At 47.7% G+C, this 22,087-nt stretch overlaps 3 protein-coding genes across 9 annotated transcripts; 2 read left to right on the forward strand and 1 right to left on the reverse strand.

The window, feature by feature from the left end:
* Window positions 1-11,719: 11,719 nt before the first annotated feature.
* Window positions 11,720-12,605, forward strand: LOC125540892 (NEP1-interacting protein-like 1). The gene has a single exon (XM_048704424.2). It carries the CDS (start codon window positions 11,770-11,772, stop codon window positions 12,346-12,348), a length of 579 nt encoding a protein of 192 aa, XP_048560381.1. The 5' UTR covers window positions 11,720-11,769; the 3' UTR covers window positions 12,349-12,605.
* Window positions 12,606-14,189: 1,584 nt separating this feature from the next.
* Window positions 14,190-15,861, forward strand: LOC125535464 (NEP1-interacting protein 2-like). The gene has a single exon (XM_048698519.2). The coding sequence runs from the start codon at window positions 15,006-15,008 to the stop codon at window positions 15,558-15,560; it is 555 nt and encodes a 184-aa protein (XP_048554476.1). The 5' UTR covers window positions 14,190-15,005; the 3' UTR covers window positions 15,561-15,861.
* Window positions 15,862-16,723: 862 nt separating this feature from the next.
* LOC125535462 (two-component response regulator-like PRR37) lies at window positions 16,724-21,049 on the reverse strand. 7 transcript variants are annotated; one of them, XM_048698510.2, is made up of 10 exons: window positions 20,881-21,049; window positions 20,519-20,793; window positions 20,212-20,411; window positions 19,944-20,108; window positions 19,705-19,838; window positions 19,352-19,507; window positions 18,717-18,900; window positions 18,202-18,619; window positions 17,462-18,119; window positions 16,724-17,350 (listed from the first exon to the last, which is right to left on the reverse strand). In XM_048698510.2, the coding sequence occupies exons 2-10, from the start codon at window positions 20,527-20,529 to the stop codon at window positions 17,252-17,254; spliced, it is 2,025 nt and encodes a 674-aa protein (XP_048554467.1). In that variant the 5' UTR covers window positions 20,530-20,793; window positions 20,881-21,049; the 3' UTR covers window positions 16,724-17,251. The 7 variants fall into 7 exon arrangements, with proteins under 7 accessions (XP_048554467.1, XP_048554469.1, XP_048554472.1 ...); XM_048698512.2 differs by having other exon boundaries at window positions 20,519-20,683; window positions 20,881-21,043; XM_048698515.2 differs by lacking the exon at window positions 20,519-20,793 and having other exon boundaries at window positions 20,881-21,044.
* Window positions 21,050-22,087: the final 1,038 nt, after the last annotated feature.

A 22,087-nucleotide genomic window follows, 5' to 3' on the forward strand; every position in this document is an offset into this window, starting at 1 on the left:
GCTCATGCCTTAACTCGCGAAATCTTGCTTCATCCAAGGGCTTCGTGAAAATATCTGCAAGGTTATCATGAGTGTTGACATAGTTGAGCTCGATCTCTCCTCGCCTAATGTGATCCTGGATGAAGTGATACCGGATCTCAATATGCTTCGTCTTGAAGTGTTGCACCAGGTTGAGAGAGATCTTGATGGCACTTTCATTGTCACACCAAAGAGGCACTTTGTCACAAATGACACCGTAATCCTTTAAAGTTTGCCTCATCCATAAGAGTTGTGCACAACAACTACCGGCCGCCACATACTCCGCTTCGGTGGACGAGAGAGACACACAACTTTGCTTTTTTGGAAGACCAACTTACCAAAGAGCAACCAAGGAATTGGCACCCTCCGGAAGTGGACTTCCTATCCACTTTGTCTCCCGCCCAATCGGAATCCGAATACCCTACAAGCTTGAAGTTTGCTCCTCTTGGGTACCATAAGCCAAAGTTTGGGGTATGAGCCAAATATCGAAAGATTCGTTTGACCGCCACATAGTGACTTTCCTTAGGTGCGGCTTGAAACCATGCACAAATTCCCACACTCAACATGATATCCGGTCTAGATGCACAAAGGTAGAGCAAGGAGCCTATCATGGAGCGATATACCTTTTGATCCACCGCTTTACCATTGAGATCTATGTCAAGTTGGCACTTGATGGGCATTGGAGTGGAAGCCGGCTTGACATCACTTAGCTTGAATCTCTTGAGCATGTCTTGAGTATATTTGGCTTGGTTGATGAAGGTTCCTTCTCTTCTTTGCTTCACTTCGAACCCTAGAAAGAACTTCAACTCTCCCATGGAAGACATCTCGAACTTTGAGGTCATGAGAGCGGCAAATTCCTCATTGAAAGCTTTGTTAGGGGAACCAAAGATAATATCATCAACATATAATTGGCACACAAACAACTCTCCTTTGACCTTCTTAGTAAAAAGAGTGGGGTCGATTAGTCCAACTTCAAAACCACGGTCTTGTAACAACTCGGTAAGGTGGTCATACCACGCACGTTGGGCTTGTTTAAGGCCATAGAGTGCCTTATCGAGTTGATACACATGATCGGGAAAGTAGGGATCCTCGAACCCGGGGGGTTGTTTGACATAGACCAATTCATTAATGGGACCATTAAGAAAAGCACTCTTCACATCCATTTGTTGTAACTTAAAGTTATGGTGAGAGGCATATGCAATCAACATGCGAATGGATTCAAGACGAGCAACGGGAGCAAAGGTTTCACCGTAGTCGATACCATCGACTTGGGAGTAGCCTTGTGCTACCAACCGAGCCTTGTTGTGAATGATAATCCCATGGGCATCTGGCTTGTTCTTAAATATCCACTTGGTTCCAATGACATTGTGGTTCCTCGTCGGTCTTGGCACCAATCTCCACACTTTGTTGCGCTCGAAGTTGTTGAGTTCTTCATGCATGGCATTGAGCCAATCCGGATCTTCGAGCGCCTCATAGACCTTGTGGGGTTCGACACAAGAGACAAACGCGTGATGTTCACAATAGTTTTCTAATTGTCTACGAGTGCTTACCCCCTTTCTTAAGCTTCCAAGCACATTCGTCATGAGATGATCCTTGGTGGAGAGCTTGGAAGCAACCTTGGCGGCACGACGCTCCAATTCCTCCTCGGGGGTGAGACGAAGAGTGGTCACTTGATCATCTTGAGCGTCGTCTTGAGCTTGTTCTTGTTCTTGAACTTGCTCGGAGGAGAGAACTTGACCTTGGGCATCACTTGATGTGTCAACACCGTCTTGAGCATGATCTTGCCCCTTGGTCATGTTCTTGAGGATGAGGGCCTTCATGTTGTTCTTCGGAAGCATGTGGGCCTTGGGTTGGTGATGGCTCCACTTGACTGGAGCATTGTCCTTCTCCTTCGGCCACAAGGGGTTCCTCAATGGGTAGGATAAAGCCAACACCCATTCTTCTTATGGCTTGAGGAGGAATTTCATCATCTACATCACAAGTGCCACTTTGCTCCACTTGGGAGCCGTTATTCTCATCAAAATCCACGTTACACGTCTCCTCAATAAGTCCCGTGGATTTATTGAGGACGCGATAAGCATGAGAGTTTGTAGCATAACCAACAAATATGCCCTCATAAGCTCTAGACTCAAATTTAGACAACCGAACACCTTTCTTGAGAATGAAACACTTACACCCGAATACCCGAAAGTACTTGAGGTTGGGCTTGTTACCGGTGAGTATCTCATATGGAGTCTTGTTCAAGCCCTTGCGGAGGTAGAGCCGATTGGATGCATGACACGCGGTGTTGATGGCTTCGGCCCAAAAGTTGTACGGATACTTGAACTCCGCCATCATGGTCCTTGCCGCATCCATCAACGTCTGGTTCTTCCTCTCCGCAACACCGTTTTGTTGAGGGGTGTAAGGTGCGGAATATTGATGCTTGATCCCCTCATCACTAAGAAACTCATCCAAGGTGTAGTTCTTGAACTCGGTGCCGTTGTCACTTCTTATTGTCAAGATCTTTGCATTGTGTTGACGTTGTACTTCATTTGCAAAGTCAATGACGGTTTGTTGGGTCTCACTCTTCCTCTTGAAGAAATACACCCAAGTGTATCTTGAGTAGTCATCCACAATCACCAAGCAATACTTCCTACCCCCAAGACTATCGAAGGATGGAGGCCCAAAGAGATCCAAGTGAAGGAGCTCCAAAGGCCTCTTTGAGTAAATGATAGTCGTGGGAGGGTGAGCCTTCTCATGTAGCTTTCCTTCGATACAAGCACTGCAAGCACGATCTTTAGCAAAACTAACATTCGTTAGTCCACGGACATGGTCCCCCTTGAGAAGACTTTGCAAAGATCTCATATTGACATGGGCTAGACGGCGATGCCAAAGCCATCCCACATCAACTTTAGCCATTAGGCATGTCACAGTCTTAGTGGGTCGCTCCGAAAAGTTAATCATATATAGACCGTTCTCGACATGCCCAACGAAGGCTACTTTAAGAGTCTTGCTCCACAAGAGGGCCACGGTATCAATATCAAAGAAAGTGGCAAAGCCCATGATTTCAAGTTGACGAACGGAAAGTAAATTGTATGCAAGGGACTCAACAAGCATGACCTTCTCGATCGTGAGATCATGAGAGATGACCACCTTGCCAAGTCCCAATACCTTAGAAGATGAGGCGTCACCCCACTCGACATTGGCGGGCATAGATGGAACCTTGTGCACGTCCACCACCAAGTCCTTGCTTCCGGTCATATGATTTGTAGCTCCACTATCGAGCAACCATGATCCCCCAGCGGAAGCAAACACCTACAAGAGATCAATGCTTGGTTTTAGGTACCCATTTTGTAATGGGTCCTTTGATGTTAGTAACAAGGGTCTTTGGAACCCAAATAGACCATTCAATGTATTCATGAGGACAACCAACGAATTTGGCAAAGACATGCCCATCACTAGTACGACATAACATATAAGAAGGATTAAAGTTGTCGACTTTGATGAGAGGAGTGGCATTGCCCTTTTTGACAGCGCCACTCTTCGCATTGTTCTTCTCCTTGGAATCACTCTCTCCCTCCTTCACAAAGGTTTGCACGAGAGGAAGAGGTCGTTTGGTCTTGTCATTCTTCTTATTATTCTTGGACTCGGGCACGTACCCAACCCCTTCCTTGGCCACAACTCCCTTTTGGTTGATCAAAAAGTCGTTGAGGTTCTTCTTGCCTTGTATGCAAGTCACAAGACCTCTCTCAAGTTGCCCCTTTAGCTTAGCGTTCTCCTCAACAAGATGCACATGCTCACAATACGGGTTAGTAGCATTTGCATTATCGATTAACATCATACGAGGAAAAGTGGCTTTTTCCTTGGTTAGCTTTACTTGAAGTTGATCATGAGACTCTTTGAGGCTAGCATGAGCACCCTTCAAGGCCTTGTGAGCCTTGTCGAGTAGATCAAACTCCTCCTTGAGTCTAGCAAGATCAACCTCAAGTTCGGCTTTCTCGGAGTTTAGCACATGAGAAACAATGAGAACATGATCATAGTCTTTCTTTAACTTAGCATGATCAACATTGTGTGACTCCTCAAGAGCCAAACGAAGACCACACTCTTCCTCAAGAGCATTGGAAAGATCCGAAATCTCATCGCCATAGTCACGACTATGCCCTTCCATCTTAGTGATGGTATCTTCATGAGCCTCGATCATGTCATTGGGTTCACCGAGTTGTTCCAAGAGAGCAACAAAGTGCTTCTTGGATTTACCCTTAAGTTTGCCCATAAAGGCCTCAAACTCATTTGCCTCCACATTAGTTCCCCCATGTTCATCAATGCTATCCGTCGAAGAAGGATGATTAATGATGGTAGTTTTGATGTTGGGGGTTACCTTGTTGGTGGCTTTAGCCATGAGGCACTTGGCGGTGATGCTCTCATTGGGTGAGTCGAAGAGAGACACCCGTGGAGCCATCGCAATGGCAACTGAGGCCATGGAAGCCAACTCACCATCTTCATCATCGTCATCATCCTCATTGTACTCTTCTTGTACCACCAATGCCTTGGGAGGAGTCTTCTTGGTGAAGTTGCTCTTGTTGGGGAACGAATTGGCCTTGTCCTTTCAGATGAGCTTGCCACCATTGTATTCCCTCTTCTCATACGGGCACTCTGCAACAAAATGACTCACATTGCCACAATTGTAGCAAGTCCTTACACGTTGCTTGCTCTTCGTGCCACTTGAGTTGTTTTTGCTAAAGTTTGGCCTCGAGTTTTTCTTGCTCCAAAATTGCCTTGAAGCAAGTGCCATGTGTTCATGATACACATACTTTGTATCTTCGGGGTTGCTCTCCTCTTCTTCCTCTTCTTCTTCTTCAACGGTGAGCTTGGCCTTCAATGCAAGGTTGGGCTTCTTTGCCCTTTGAGAACGAAGCATCGCATTGTCGGCGGTCTTGTCCAAAATGTTCATGGCCACAAACTCATCCAACACTTCGCTTGAGGTCAAAGTGTGGAAGTCCGGTCTTTGACGAATGACGGAGGACATGGCCTTGTGGTAGGGCATCATTGCCTTGAGGAATTTGCGCTTGATCCAATTATCATCCGTGTCCTTGCTCCCGTGATCTCGTAGTGAGACCGCGAGTTTGGTTACTCTCCGATAAAGCTCACGACGTTCTTCATCTTCTTTCATTGCAAACTCATCGGCCTCATCTTGCACCACTTCATAGTTGGAGCGTTGAATGCTTGCGCTTCCCCGGTAGAGAGAGACAACACAATGCCATGCGTCTTTGGCCAAGGCGAAGGGCCGAAGATGAGGTAGGTCTTCGGGTGGCATTGCATCTTGAATGATGAAGAGAGCATTCTCATTGAATTTATTATCCGTGGCTTCTCGAGGAGTGAAGTTGCTTGGATCATGCGGATAGAAACCTTCTTCAATGATTCTCCAAAGATTAGTGTTCACATGATTTAAATGACGTTTAAAGCGGTAAACCCAAGAATCAAAGTCCTCATTTTTCACAATCTTAGGGGGAGGACCGACATGATTCAAGTGAGTGGAAGGAACCGGTCCACCATAAACAAGTGGTGGTTCCACATGAGCAAAGATGCCGATGCCATTTTTACCACTAGAAGAAGGAGCCTTTTCACTACTAGCTTCCCCTTTGTCGGAGATAGCATCCGTCACCTTGTCGGTGGGATCACGCACTTTCAACGGTGCGGTGGATAGTTTAAGCCCCTCAAGGAATTTAATAAACATGCTTTCAACCTCGGTCGTCATGGAGGTTTTCAATGTCTCCAAGGCCACATTAAACTCCTCACGAGAGACCGAGGTTCCCCCATCGCCCGTAGACGAGGTCGGATTCACACTGCAGTGTTCCTCCACACCGTCTACGGTATCAACCATACTCTTCGGACGGTAAAGTCATTAATAAAGAGACGAGGCTCTGATACCAATTGAAAGGATCGATATGGTTGACTAGAGGGGGGGTGAATAGGCAACTAACAATTTTTAGCTTTTCTTCAACAATTTAAACTTTGCATCAAAGTAGGTTGTCTAGATATGCAACTAGGTGAGCAACCTATATGATGCAACAAGGATAGAAACACAAGCAAGCAAGTGATATGATACAAATAAGCTTGCACAAGTAAAGGCACGAGATAACCAAGAGTGGAGACGGTGGATACGAGGATGTGTTGCCGAAATTCCTTCCCTTTGAGAGGAAGTACGTCTCCGTTGGAGCGGTGTGGAGGCACAATGCTCCCCAAGAAGCCACTAGGACCACCGTATTCTCCTCACGCCCTCACACAATGCGAGATGCCGTGATTCCACTATTGGTACCCTTGGAGGCGGCGACCGAACCTTTACAAATAAGGTTGTGGCAATCTCCACAACTCAATTGGAGGCTCCCAACGACACCACGAAGCTTCACCACAATGGACTATGGCTCCGCGGTGACCTCAACCGTCTAGGATGCTCAAACACCCAAGAGTAACAAGATCCGCAAGGGATTAGTGAGAGGAATCAAATTTCTCTTGGTGGAAGTGTGGATCGAGACCTTCTCAACCACTTCCAAGCAAATCAACAAGTTTGATTGGCTAGGGAGTGAGATCGGGCGAAAGTGGAGCTTAGAGCAACAATGGAGCTTAGGGTTGGAAGAGATGGGAAGAAGGGGACCCCTTATATAGTGAGGGATAAAGATCCAACCGTTATCCACCTACCAGCCCGCGGCCAGCGGTACTACCGCTCCAGGCCAGCGGTACTACCGCAGGGCCGCGCGGTACTACCGCTTGCTGCCAAGCGGTACTACCGCACGGTCATGCGGTACTACCGTACAGGCCCGCGGTACTGCTGCAACCCCAGCAACTGCAAGGTCAGAACTGAAACACAGGAGCCGAGGGCGGTACTTCTGCGAGCGCAGTACACCGCAAGGCAGGAATCCCCTAGCTAGGGGGAAGGAAACATCCGTGCCTACTTCCGCAAAGAAACGGAAGAAGCAAAAACCCGACACAGTAGTACTGCAGAGGTGTGGTACTACTGCCTGACAACATAGCACGGTACTACCGCGGAGCGAAAGCGGCACTACCATGGTAGGCGCGGATGTAAAAAATTACATCCGCCCCTACTACCGCGAGGGAGCGGTACTAGCCCGGTGGCCAACGGTAGTGCAGCTCCAGGGGAGCGGTACTACCGTGGGCACCTGCGGTACTACCGCTGGTGCCAACGGTACTACCGCTCACTTGGTAGCAGTACTACCGCGAGCCAACGCAGCAGCCAGAAACAAAGCGGCGAGAAAGCAGAGGATGCTCCAAGGGAAAGGAGGGGACACAAAGGAGACGTGTACGTGATGATTCCACCCAAACTTTTCCGACGCGGACCCCCTCTTAATAGTACGGCATTCCTATGACTCAAACCCACTAAAAAGAAACGTAGAAAAGACGCCGTCTTCAACAGTCTTCGAGGGGCACCCAACCGTCTTGTGCCTGACGATGAAATGTCTGGGATACTCAAGGCACACGATTAGTTCGCAAACGCGTTGTCATCAATCACCAAAACACCTTAGGGATAAACATGCCCTTACAACTAGCCCATCTTTAATTGCGACTGCCATGGATCGCATGTGATGCCGGCGCCATGCACGTGGAGCCATATCCTCATGGACGCCCAAGGAACCTGCCTTAGCGCCATGGGCCGTCCACTCCACAGGCGCACTCGCACGTGATGAAGTAACCAAAATATGGTATATGTCATTGTACTTATATGCAAAAAAGTTAGTATACTGATTATAGATATGTTAGTACAAGTTCTATGGATGTTTTGTACGTACACACGCACATTAGTTATCTAAGGAACAAAATATTGGAGCATACATATGCATGCGCAACATCCAATTGAACATCCTTAAAACATGGGTGAACTCATTACTTTTTTACACAATGCACTATGGGCAAAATGGTATTTTCACCTCACACTTGACACCGTTAGTACCTAAAATGGGCGAAAGTGTCATATAAGGAACACAATTTACTTTAAGTGTGAAATAGGGAATTTTTTTTATTTTAGACCAAATAGGGAAGCAAATTTTAAGAAAGGGCCAAATAAGGAATTCTCTCCTAGTTTTACCCCAAGGTACCTCCACCACTCATCTTTGCCATCCTCCGCAACTAGAGGCGCTCATAGTTTGGCCAAGTATTCAGTTTTGCTTGATGAGGGTCGTCATTTATGGCTTGGTGCTCCGCACGACCCCTTTCGTATCCTTATGAACATTTCTTTTCAATAAAGCTTAGTCTCGCCCCTAAAAAAGATCTCCAATACGTCCATAAAAAAAAGAATCTTCAACACAAACGGTTTAGGTTTAGTGTTGCTGCTACACATCAAGCTATGATGTCATTTGATATCACAACTTTACCAAATAAATGTTTGAATTATCCGAGGCATATAGTCAATCTACCGAGGATCAACAATCACACGAGGCACGTCATCAAAATTTGTAAACAGGGTTCACCGGATTGGCTACATCCACCGGGCCCTGTGTTCGACTGTAGTTTTTCCTATATATAGGTAGTATTTCAACAAATATTTTATAGATTAAATTGATGGTAAAAAATAAATCTCACATGGTCAGTTGCGTCAAGAGGGGGTGCCATACAAACAATCTTCCAACTTAGAACGAAAAATTCATTTACATATCACACAGTGCACATTGAAATTCTCGCGAGCCTAAATTCAGCTCTCCATTCGTCTCTAGTCATGATCTCTTGTAGAATGAGTTTTGCTAGTATGGTTTCAACTGAACCGACCCATTTAAGCCCATGATTCTATCAAGCCATTTTGTCTCTACACATGTGGGGCGTTGATTTCGAGACATAGCTCCGGCATGCGTACAGATAATCGGCTTACATCAGGACGTAGCTTCGGCTCACCTCTCGCGTGGCGCTACTGGGCCAGCCTAGTATTGTAGATGCGGCGCGAGATTTTTTTTCTCCGTGTTGTTTCATATCGGATGTTTTCACTCTTTGCAGTGGCTTTCTTCGGGGTTTTCTTTTCTTCCATCAATTTTCACCTCTTTTTTTGCAACACATGTCTACATTTTTCGTACACATTAGCATTTTTTGTATACACCAGGACCATTTTTTTATTTTTCAAATACATGACAAACATTTTTTCAAATATATGTATTGACGTCTATTTTTTCATCTGCGTTGTACATTTCTTGTATAATTAAAAATCATTTTAGTACATGTTTAAAAAAAGTTAAATATATTTATTGAATATTTTTCAAATACATGTTAAACAGTTTTCAAATACACACTAAAACATTTTTCTGAATGATATAAGACATTTTTAAAAGATGCGAACAATTTTTTTACATTATATAAACATATTTCTTTAAAATTTCACAAACATAATTTTGAAACGCTTGAACAATTTTTAAAGCATAACTTACATTTGTTTCAAAAGGCATGCAATATTTCTTTTGAATTACAGAGACATTTATTGTAATGTTATAAAAAATAAAAAATGTCGTGAACACTTTTTAAATGCCGCAAATGTTTTTCTAATGCTATCAACATTTTTCAGAAACTACACTAAAAAAATCGATGTGGTAACGTTTTTCTGGTTCACGGTGAGCATTTTTTCAAAATTTAAGCACATTAAGTTTTTCAGAATATAGGTATTTATAATATATTAAAAATATATTAGAAAAAACAAAAAAAGGACAAGAAAGATCAATAAAAATAGTTGTACATGTACCTGGGTAATTATGGGCCGAACCATTTATTGTCCTTGAGGCGAGACGTACTTGTCCCATGCTATGGGCGAGAGACAAAGCCGCCCCACTCTACGGGTCAAAGTTCTAAGGCGCGCGTTCATTGATTTTGATATCGCGTCATCAGGTTTAGAGCTGGCATACCATCTTGAGATACGAAGTCACTATAGGTGCCTCGTAGTTGAGGGAAACGTCTCCTCCCTCTGAATGTGTATCACCGAAAATTCTGAAATATATCCAGGAGAAATGCGAGCAACATGACTTGAACTCTGGTGGGCTGGGGATACTATTGTCCTCCTAACTATTCGCTGGCATAGCACGATTTAATTAGGCAGTGTATATACGTGTTAGGTATTGTACACATGTATGCCAATCAACTGAGTACTTAGATTGGTCCCATGAATCATCATGATCAAATGAGGACCATTCATTTATTATTGTGTGGCTCTAGGTTCGGATGACGCGCAACTGCTGATGTCTGTCCTCTATTCTGGGCGGTAATCATGAGGGCATGTACAATGCATAGCCCCAGAGTAATGCCTCACATGCCATGTAGGATCGGATATCAGGTAAAATAGGTTTGGATAGGGAAGCGGGATCCTCTGCAGGAGGCGGGTGCTTGGAGAGAAAAAGTGTGGTCCGGTGTCAAAAGCTAAAAAGGTTGGATCGAAAAGTAGAGTCTTTATTTTCTATTTGTTAATAAGGCCCACTAGTTGTAGCTTGCATTGGAAAGAAGAAATAATTATAGATGCCTCAAACTACTTTTTGTCATGGGACATATGTATCCATATGCCACCATTGAATGTCCTGATAAGAATCGATCTTCACTTGGCTTCGGAGTTGTTTTCTCCTTTCAAAAAGGTGCAACTAATCTTTGGGAGACTGCTTCGGAGTTGTGCGGTGGATCCTCCCACTACTGTTGTGCGGTCGTCTTACGCTCTGTTTTGCTCTGGTCACCGGTGGGTGGAAGGGCCCGAGGCCCCGAGCAGCCTAACTGTTCTCGCGATGAAGGACATAGCTTATGATCATCGGCTTTGATCATACCATTAGGCATTTGATTAGCACTGTGATCCACAAATCAAGAAAGACGAACTGATGGCCAAACAAATCAGGCCCTAATTTCTTAGCACTTATGATTAGCTAACAAATCAACTTCACACGTACGGTGCTACTTAATCAAGGCAATTTGGTACGTACCAAAAAAAGGTCGTCCCCCGGCCGGACAGCCAGCCAGCTCGCGGCTTGTACTGACAAGACCCACCGAAGGAGGGGCATGCAACTTCTCGACCTTCCATCACGTACGCATCATATTCTGGGCCTTGAATGAGCCTGAAAGCAGCGCCATGGCGGCCGAGTTGGCCATTGTCGACCTCCTGCTGCTTCCTCTGGGCATAGGCTGGTCCTTCGCTCCAAACGTTTCATGGTGCGCCGATTTCGACGCAGCATCCTCCGCTCTAATTAGATTCATTAGTGGCTTAAATAATTGGGCCCGCGTACCAGCCGTGCCATTGCCATTGCCATCCACCCACGCATTTTGCAGGACCCTTAGAAGAACACATTTTGCAGGTGGGTGGCTGCCTGGTGCGTGCACGCATATACTGTTGCATGCATGGACGATCAGTTGGCAGCGTGTTGTTTCGTGCCACCAGATGCACGTAGAGCACGTTGGCCACCAGTAGAATCTATACGATAGAGAGATATCAAAGGGAAAAATCTACACAGTGGAGTGGGAGCTGGGCTGCTGGGGATGAGACGAGGCCGGTCCTTGGTGCTTCAATGCCTCGACGTCGACGTGCAACCGCATTTTCCATTGCTGTCACCAGTGACACGTACGCCACTGCTCAAGCTCTCTGACTCGGAACAGACTCGGATCCGTCCACTGCTAGCTCGTCCATCTCCTACTGCCACGTAGGTTAGCCAGTAGCTTCTTCGCCCGCTATATATATGGACTACGTGGTTGGCCAGCTTGTGTGCCCTCGATCCTACCATCACATAGGCCCGGCGTCCGGAGCGATAATCAGCGAAGATGGTGGTGGTGGCGCGGGTGGCCGGTGGGTTGCTGCGCGCCCTCCTCTTCGGCGTCTTCGGGGCGGCCGGGACGGTGGTCGGCGCCGCGTACGGCCTCCTGTCTGGCTTCGTCGACGACGAGGACGGCTTCGCGCAGGGGACGCTGCTGGGAGCGCTCGCCGGAGCGCTCATGTCCCTCGACCTCGCCCACTCCCTAATGGCCATATGGGGTCACCGCCGCCATGACGACCACTGCTCCCCCTTGGACGCTCACGCCGGGCGAATCAAGCGCACCGTCGGCGCCGTTGTCCAACTCACGGCTCTCGCCGACCCGCAGTACTGCGGAAGACGAGGCGACAGCGCCGTCGTGGGCCTCGACCGGCCGGCAAGATCGTCAAGCTTCGGCTTCTTTCCGCCGGTGGCCGTCGGTGCTGCAAGTGGCGGCTGCTGCCCCATCTGCCTCCAGGAGTTCGAGGCCGGCGGCGAGCGCGCGGGGCGGCGGCTCCCGGCGTGCTCCCACGTCTTTCATCTCGAGTGCATCCGTAGCTGGCTCCTCCGCAAGCCCGACTGCCCCATGTGCCGTCACGCCGTCCACTAGCTCTGTCCAGCGGCAAAGAGGTCAATTTGTGATTTCAGATGTTTTTGGCGATTTCAGTTCGTGGTCACCGTGTGTGCTTTTACTTGGGAGCCGCCACGTGTTACGTGTATATTGGTTCGTCATAGCTACTAGTACTCCCTCCGTTTTTATTTAGTCCGCGTATTAGCTTTAGTCAAAGTCAAGCTTTGTAAACTTTGACCAAATTTATAAATAAAAATATTAACATATACAATAACAAACCTATACCATTAGATTTATTATTGAATGTACTTTCACATCATATATTTTTTTTATAGGAAATGTTTGTACTTTTTTCTAAAAATTTGATCAAAATTTATGAAGTTTGACTTCACTCAATTCTAACATGCAGAGTAAATAAAAACAGAAGGAATACAAGGCTAATGACCGTTTTCCAGTCAACCAGTGAAAAGTCAACCACAACACCTAGTAGTGTACACCGAAGTGCAATACAGTTTTTTTCTATAGCAAACAACACCAGAGATTTGAATAGTAACTTTCGTCTTCCTGGCTGTCTACTACAACATGGTCTGCCCGGCTTCGGTAATGGAGTGCGATGACAGCGACGCACCTTCGGCTCGTTTCAGTGCTTGTAGTCGTTGTTAGGTGGTCTACAAACTTGATGTAATTTTTACCTCTGATGTTCTTTGTACTATATTGACAGTTGATGAATGGATTAAAAGTTTTTGTCGCAAAAAAAATCATGAGAGATTTGAAAGGTAACTTTTGTGTTCTTCTGGACGAAAAACAAAGTAAAACTGTAACTTTAAAAATCAGAATAGTAACTTTTATATATAACTTTTTTTTGGCATATAACACCATAGAAGTCATTTCTCCGCAAAAATTAACATGCTAGTATAACGCTAGACCATGTTGGTTACAAAAAAATTCATAAGTATTTGAATTATTTTAATATTTTTTGAACGTGGGTGCGACTAGAACTAGGTTTTGTTGTGTATTTTCGTCTATGTTTCTCCTTAAAAAATTACATGTGCACTTTTCATTTTCAAAGAAACCTTTGATTGGATTGGTACATGCATGAAAATGCTGCGACGTGGTCATCAAAACCACTTCCGTTGAGATAAAATCAATAAACTCATAAACAATTATTAATAGATAGCAAACCCTTATAATATACCCCAACTTTCCTAGATTAGAAGGTATTCAGGCATTTTGAGTTTTTACGTTGACAATCAATTAGACAAATACCCCCCAAAAAATCGATTAGACAAATACCCACAATTTTTTTACACAAATATGCATATATGAGTAACGTAAACTGTTGAAAACTTATTTTGAATGACAAATCAATGGCACAAAATCCACATGTTTGTGTTAGTTTCACTACTAGTAATAGTTTGCGCATGAAATTGATAGCTATATGGTCCGTGAAGAAGAAGAGTACATACGCTCGTCCAGTTCACGATGTAAACTTCATTTCAATATCACGGACAAGCACACTCTGATTACGGAGAAGAGAGTACACAAGGAAAGTCTCTGCTGGCATCAATTCTCTGTACGTCTCCCCCGTTGTAGAAATGGTTTTGCTGCTACTCTACTGTGATTTCGAGCGAGTTGACCCCATTAAAGCCCGAAGCTGCGATTCCATCAAGTTGTCCCCGTCAGCTAAAATAAAGCGGATTCTCAAATAAAAAAAATAAAATAAAGCGCGCTGGTTAAGCACGATCGACCATTGTTATGTAGCGTGAGGAAGGAGGAGGACGGGTTCATGCAGGGGACGCTCCAGGCCAGGCGACAAATAATTCGGAACGAAGGGAGTACAACAGTGGCGTAGCTTGGAGCGAAATTGAGAGAGATCGAATGCAAAACAAATAAAATCAGGTTGTAACTTCTAATGAGTTTCACCCACCGAAAGACCGACAGCTTTCGACCTCCGATTATTTAAGCATGCATGTCGACTTCCTGGGCCAATGCTTGCAGTTTTGAATGAGTTGAGCCGACGTGGTTTGAAGCCTGAAAGCGGCATGCTGATGCCTGAGCGATGTCTCTGGTGCTGTCTCTATACGTGCCTTGATTTTGACACGGCATCCTCCTCCTGCTGACCTGCTCTAATTACAATACATTCATTCATCACCAGCTTGATTAGTTCCAAGTTCCAACCCACACATACTATTACTAGTACGGAGTAGTGCACGTAGCTAGCATCAGTCGGCTGCGTGTCGTTTCGTGTCACCGCATCAGTAGTGCATCCCTTGTTAATTCAGTTTAGCAGAATCTAGGTCTGGACGCGGACGGGCAACGGCATTTTCATTGCTCTCGTCACTGCTCAAACTCTGACCGGAACGGGGATTGGAATTTGGATCATGTGGCAGCACGCACAGGCACGGGTCGCTAGCTAGCTAGCTACGCAATCCTACTGCTGCGTCAGTTAGCTTGTACGTAGGAGTAGGAGCTTCTTCTTGCCGACTCTTCGATCGCCGTATCCAGGCAACATACAGGCACGCTCCAGCCCAGGCGAGTTGTCACGAGGACACCAACCAAACTGGCTCTGAAGTACTACGTGGCCTGGCCTCCCCCTCCCCTCGATCAAGTGAAGCCTGAGGTTTTGTGGCTATCATATCAGAGCGGATCAGCGATTGCTTTGCTCGCTGCCGTTCTTCGATCCCTCTGGCCGGTGGATGGTGATCACGCGGGTGGCCGTCGGGCTGCTGCGCGCCCTCGTCGCCGGTGTCTTCTGGGCGGCCGGCACGGCGGTGGGCGCCGCGTACGGCCTCCTGTCAGCCGGCTTCGTCGACGACTACGAGGAGGACGGGTTCATGCAGGGGACGCTGCTGGGGGCGGTCGCCGGAGCGCTCGTGTCCCTCGACCTCGCCGGCTCCCTCCTCACCATATGGTGCCGCTGCCGCCAAGACGACCACCGCTCCACCGGGCGAATCAAGCGCACCGTCGGCGCCGTTGTTGCGCTGACGGCTCTCGCCGACCCGCACTACTCCGGTCGCGGTGACCTCGTCGTCCTCTCGCCCAACCAGCCGGTGATCACGGGGACGAAGGACGCCGTCGTGGTGGTCACTAAGGACACCGCCGGGCAGAGCACCTGTCCCCACATGCTCCCACGTTTTCCACACCGTCGGGGCGGCGAGCGCGCGGGGAGGCTCCGCGCATGCTCCCACGTTTTCCACGTGGGCTGCATCCGCAGGCCGCACTGCCCCATGTGCCGCCGTGCCGTCAGCTAGCACGCCTCGCAGCAAACGGACTTGTTTTAATTCCCTTTGGACAGACAGAAAGAATAGGAGTCTGCATGTGTCAATTTGTAAATTTCAGATGTTTTTGGCGATTTCAGTCGGTGGTCACTGGATGTGATCTTACCCTGGCCTGGGAAAAACTTCTCAACTTTCTTTCAAAGCTGTCTTCTGAACTTTATACTCCCTCCATTCCATAATGTAGTGCTTCCTCTATCCCCGTGCTTCAACTTTGACCGTAAATTTAACTACCAAGATCGATTGCGGCGGGAGCAAAAGTTATATCAGTGAATTCATATTTGAAAGAAGTTTTTAATTATGTAATTTTTTATCCCGCCGCAGTCGGTCTCGTTTGTTAAGTTTATGGTCAAAGTTCGACCTCGGAAAGCGCAGGCGTACTATATTTTGGAATGGAGGGAGTATATAACACCGTTAACAAGCAGAGGGTCTGCACTGCTGAGGCGTGGGGCGGAGGCAACTCAGGATAGATATGTGGACTCAACTCCTTGACATCGTGGAGCAACTCGCCTCGTCCACCGGTCCTGATTCACCCCTGTGGTCCTGTACAGGATCTGGTTCCTCCCTTCTCTCAATACATTCTGAAGTTCTCTGTACCGGCCAAGATTCGTGTGTGTTCTTCTTCGGCCGCTGCTGCCTACCCTGATAATAACCTACCCTGCCTGCTCAAGTCCGCACTTGAGCTGCTATACGGAGGGAGTATATCTCAAAGTTGCGGAATGAAATGCGCTTTCAGGGCAAGGTGTGGCCAGGCATGCGTTGGACATGGACGTCGACGATCGGCCTCCCCTCCCCGACGAAAAGCTCAAGTCTGCTGGGGCAAGACGCGTCGCAAGCGTCGTACTACCACATTTGGATAGGAAACACAGGGGACTGAACCTGTTTTTCCTTTTAGAATTTACGCAACTGTCTGATTCCGTTTCTGTGGTGTTCCTGTGGTTCTTCTTCTAAAAGAAAAAAAGGTGCAACACAACTCCCTTTTCATTCTATTTTTGCATTGCACTTTTGATCAATTTCTCCGTCCGGTTTTATCAGGCGCCCTCATCTTCTGAATTAGACAACAAAGAGAGCCGCATGTGATGCCGACACAGGCAAGGTAGATTTGGGACAAGTAGATATAGAGAGTAATGACTTGCTGGTAAACCACAAATATGCGTTGATTGATGACACCAGAGACACTCGATCGGCTTGGTTGGGTGCGCGCGTGCGTGCGTGCGTGCAATGCCGCCGCCGCCGCCGCCAGAGCCAAGCTGATGACAAGCGTACAGCACAATACTCACTCGTGCCGTTATACATGTTCAGACATTAATTGATTACTTACTCCCTCTGTAAACTAATATAAGAATGTTTAGATCACTAAAATAGTAATCTAAACGCTCTTATATTAGTTTACGGAGGGAGTACTACTTAGCGCTCGGGAGCCTGTCTGATCGACCGACTCCGCACTTCTACGTACTGTGTACTCTACAGTCGTCCTCCTCCGCCGGCATGTTCTATGGTAGGTAGCTAAGGCAGGCGGGAGGAGGAGTAGCTTGTTATTCTTCTTCTTCCAGGAGATGAGACGAGATGCATGAGGACCGTCTCTGAATGATCCATGGCCAAAGACACAAGAATCAGCTGTCTAAATAGTATTACGTACTAGGTATAGCCAGGTGTGTGGCGGGAGGTTATCTCTCCACGGCAGCCGGCGGTGGCGGCTGCCGCACGAACTGCCCGCGCACCCGCGGGCGCTGCTCGGCCAGTCTCTTCCTGCTCTGGTAACGCACCTGCAAAATGAGTTACCCATTTTTCATCAGCTATCACGAACAAAACCCAATCAGAAGAATGAAACGAAGAACAGAGAACAGACGGAATCGGCTTTCGGAAAAACCCAGTACCTTCTTCCCGAAGTTCCTCTCTTTTCTCTTCTCTCTGAACTTGTTCACGGCGGCCATCCGGCGCTCCCGTTTCATGTGCATCATGTTGCTTCTTTTGTCGATGCCACCGGTCTCAGCATGTACAGCAGCAGCAGTAGCTGCGGTGCTCCCATTGTTGGTGTTGTTATTACTGCCAGAGTTGCTACCATAGTTGGCAGCATGACCTTCCACCGGACCCGACGGATTGATCACGTTGGACTGTGCAGTGCCGCCTGCCGATGATCCACCATTCGCGTCATGGGCCGCTGCGCAGGGGTGTTTGCTCTGTGCTTCACCACCCATGTCTTTCGCTGCTGCGGCTGCGGTTGCTGCATTCTTCTTGCTCGTTTCATCAGCCTTGTCTTTCCCTGCTGCTGTTGCCGGCGTCCATGGCTGCACACGATGGAACGCCGAGGTGTGCGTGTTGCCGTTGATTGGCGAGACCTTATTATTTCCACCGGCGGGCTTGGTGACCACGCTCTTGGTGGTGGAGCCCATGTCGTTGTTGTTGCTGCTGCCGTTGGAGCCTTGCTTCATCTGAGCGGCGTCCGTTTTCGCGGCCACGGAGCTGTTGCCGTTGGGCGAGCAGCTCCCGACGAACCCTGCGCCGCCTTGATTGGAGACCGCGCACGTATTGTACCTTGCAAAGAATGAAAACGGTTAGTATGCAACATATGGATGATTTAAGGATTCGCAAAGGACACTGATATTATGCTTTGCACCTCGTGAATGCCGAGAGGTCCGACCGTCTCACAACGTTCCTCTGTTCCTCCTGGATCGCAGCATCCGCGCCGTCTGCGGTCGATCTCGACCTCTTTAGGCTCAGCTCAAGATATGGCATGGCGTTCTCACGGTCGGCGTCTTTACCTTCCGGCACTTGTGACGAGCAGTTAGGAGCATCTATGGCTCTAGCTGCCTGTTGGGCGTCCATGTTTTTGGCCATCGAACCAATCAGGTCAGCAGCTCGAACAATTGGCTCATCTGAATTTTCCATAACTGTATCATTGGAGTTGTTCTGTGGCAGATACTCACACCGTCCATCGGTTGGTTTGACCGAACTCTCGTTCGGGGAGGACTGATCATCTGTGTTCAAATTACCAGGGGCACCTATCTCCAACTCCTTCCCTTTGAACTCATCACCTGGAAAACATAATCGAATTTAGTCAATACAAAATGGAACAAGCAGCCTTTGGTTCAGTTGCACAGTGAGCTGGTTGAGCACTTGAGCATACCATACCATTAGTTTCTTTTGGTTTCTGGCATTTTTTGTTATCTGTACCTCTTAATCTGTTGCTGCATATCTCTGACTTCAGGTGGCTCACATGCGCGCAAGTGCTATCAGGCGGATCAATTGACTGATCTGGAGACATGTCCTGTGGACTGTCGATCTCAACGGCACGCTTTGTCCATGAGCTCTGCGCCTTAAAATAAATTGATGAGAAAACTAGTTCAGATGCAGATACTTCTCACATATGTAAGTATTCTACTTACAACAGTTATTTCAAATTTATCCAAAGTCCAAACAACTAGCATGTGTTTCGAATCTTACTATCCAACAGTTTCCGGTGTCTGGCAGTTTCCCAGTACATTTTAAGCAAAGACTACTACTACACTAGAATAAAATACACATGCAAGTCAGACTTGTCTAAGTCCGTTAGGTAACGAGGAGAGTAAGTCATGTTCTAGTCACAGATAATTAGTTCGCCATATGGACAAATTAGCCTCTAGTGCACTAGGAGAAGCAGTTAGTTCCATTCAGTTTTATCTAGCTTCCTTATCCTAATAATTGTTCTGTTCAGTCTTGTCTGAAAATATCACAGATAGTAGTATACCTTAAGTACACACGCAAAAAAAAACATAAAAATCTCATACCTGAGTGCCACTGCCATTATCGCTGCCATCCCTTGCATTGAGCCCCATGCTGGCGTCGTCGTTGCGATTATTGCTGTTGTTGTTGGAATCGTCGCCGCTCTTTGATTTGGTACACTTCTGAGTCTGAATGGCACTTCCACTACCACTGCCACTGGACTGAGTTCCAAGAAAACAACTTAGCTTTAGTATAATAATCACACACGTTGACCCAGAAAAGGATGCACTAGTAAGCTGCAAGGACACAAGTGAAACTAGGAACTGAAGCAGAAGCAGCAGCAGCAGTATTTCTGAATGATGATACATACTACTACTGTGGAAGAACAGAACAGACACCATCAGAGATAGTAACTTACGCTGTGAGAGCGTCTCCACACATGCGCCCAGAGGTTCTTAAGCTCGTTCTTACGTATCGGCTTGGCCAAGAAGTCGGCAGCACCATTTGACAGGCAACTGAGGACCGTGCCCATCGAATCGTGCGACGACATCACTGGAAACCAAGAACATATAAATCTATGCACGCAGCAGCACTGAAGCAAATGAACCTGATACTGAAACATTTTAGCGCCGAGGTGGGGTGGATCGAGGTGCTTACTGATGACGGGGATGTCCTTGCAGACCTCGTGGTTCATGATCCTGCCGAGCAGGTCGATCCCGGACAGGCCACCGTGCATGAAGACCTCTGTCAGAACAAGGTCGATGTTGCTCTGCATGTCCTGAAGATACGCCCACGCCTGGTGGCCGTTTTCAGCAGGGATAACTGAACATGACACACAACCAACGCCCAAATTCAGTACCTCCATGACGACCGAGCCTGTGCAAATTAACACTGGTAGTAGCTGAGACAGAGTATGGGTAAGCACCTTGGTACATGCAGTGGCGGAGCAGGGCGGTGACGACCTGCCGGGTGGAGTCGTCGGTCTCCACGAGCAGCACCCTGATGGTCTTCCTGTGCAGGAACTCCTCCCAGCAGCGCGGCTGCGCGGCATGCTCCTCCTGCGGCGACGGCGGCTGCTGCTGCTGCTGGTGGTGATGACGGTCCATGGCGCTAGGAGGAGGCGGCCTGGCTCCAAGAGGAAACACGTTGGGGTCGTTTGGTGGTGGACGGGGAGGGAGGAGGAGGCGCGCATAGCACAACCAGCAGTACGCTGCCGTGAATAACAATCGAACCTCGGTCGCATCCGGCGGGCGTGCGTTCGTCGACGGCGCGGCGGGGCGGCGGGCCACCGAAGCAAATCAAGAAACAAAACGCAAAAAAACACAGAGAGAAGAGCAAGGGATTGAGACTGCGGCGGGAATGAATCGTGTCCTCGAATGGAGCGGAGCGGCCGGCGGCTAAAAGGGGGGCAGTAGCAGACAAGGCGGCGAGCCGGTTAATCTCCAGCGATTTCCGAGCACATATTATTAGCTAGAGGGAGAGCCTGGAATGAGCGAAGGAGCATGCCCTGGATCCACGCAGAGGTTGAACGGATGATTCGATCCCCAATCGAGCGGAAACAGAGTGCATGGGTGACAGACCGGCGGGAGCTCACCTCGCGTTGTCGCGCTGCGCTGCCGGTCAGGTGGAGGAGGAGGATGACGAGGACGCGGGAGGGGCCGCGGCCATGGACGGCGGCGGCGGGGACTGCAGCCGAGCCGAGCAGAGGGGGAGAGATCGATGGACGAGCAGGCCGTGTGTGTGATGTGTGTGCAGGAAGCGAGGGGGGGCGGAGGAGTAGATATCGGGGGAGGGGGCGGGTGACGTGGAGGAAATGGAGGCGGGGAGCGCCCTGGTGGGGCCAGAAAGAGATCCCCGTAAATCAAAAGCCGCGCGCTGGCGCTGCACACCCGCCCCGCCCCGCGCTGGATCCGCATATCTTTTCTCCTCTCCGGAGGAGCCCGGGGATGTGGATTTTGTGGGCCCCGCCTGCCGGCCGCTGCTTGGCGCGGGCGCGAACCGGAGGCCGGCACGTGGACGGCCGCCCTCGCCTCTCAGCTCAACTCCTCTGACTTGCGGGAGCACTGCACTGAGGGAGGAGGAGCCCTGGAACGCCGGAGCCGTCAACTGTATCCACCTTCTCTTCTTCAACCTTGCTACTCCCTCTGTTCCAAATTACTCGTCTCAGAAATGGATTTATCTAGAACTAAAATACATCTAGATACATCCGATGAGTAATTCAGAACGGAGGGAGTAGTAGTGTGAGGAAGCGTTTGTCATGGATTTTGCTCCTCATGTGACCAAATACCGCTTGAAGGTTCCGCCCATTTCAAACCACCCCTCTGTTTCTCTTTACTCCGCGTTTAAGATTTGTCTGATGCCAACTTTATAGAAAAAAAATATCAACCTTTATAATACGAGACCAGTATCTTTAGATGCACCATGCAATTAATTTTCATAATGTACGACTTTAGCATTGTATAGATGTTGATGTGTTTTAGTAAAGATTTGGCCGAACTTTTCGGTGTTTGACTTCAGGCGAATCGCATACGCAAAGTATACTAAAAAAAGAAACGGAGGGAGTACGCCACCATTTTTTAAAAGAAAAAACTTTGAGCAAAATCCGTGCGACACTCTAAGAATTAGTTAATTACCAATATTTTATAAAAATAATTGAAACTTGAAAAAAAAACTAAATAATAATAATCATAAATGGTTTCCTTAGTTTGTTGGTAATCTTTCAACCTATTCTAGGTAGTTGTTTAAGATAATGGAAATCATTCAAATTTGGTTAAAGCTTGATTTTTTTCTTCAAAAGCTGG

The sequence above is a fragment of the Triticum urartu genome, chromosome 2A (assembly GCF_056163025.1).
Source record: "Triticum urartu cultivar PI428250 chromosome 2A, HENAU_Tu73, whole genome shotgun sequence".
Lineage (NCBI taxonomy): Eukaryota > Viridiplantae > Streptophyta > Magnoliopsida > Poales > Poaceae > Triticum > Triticum urartu.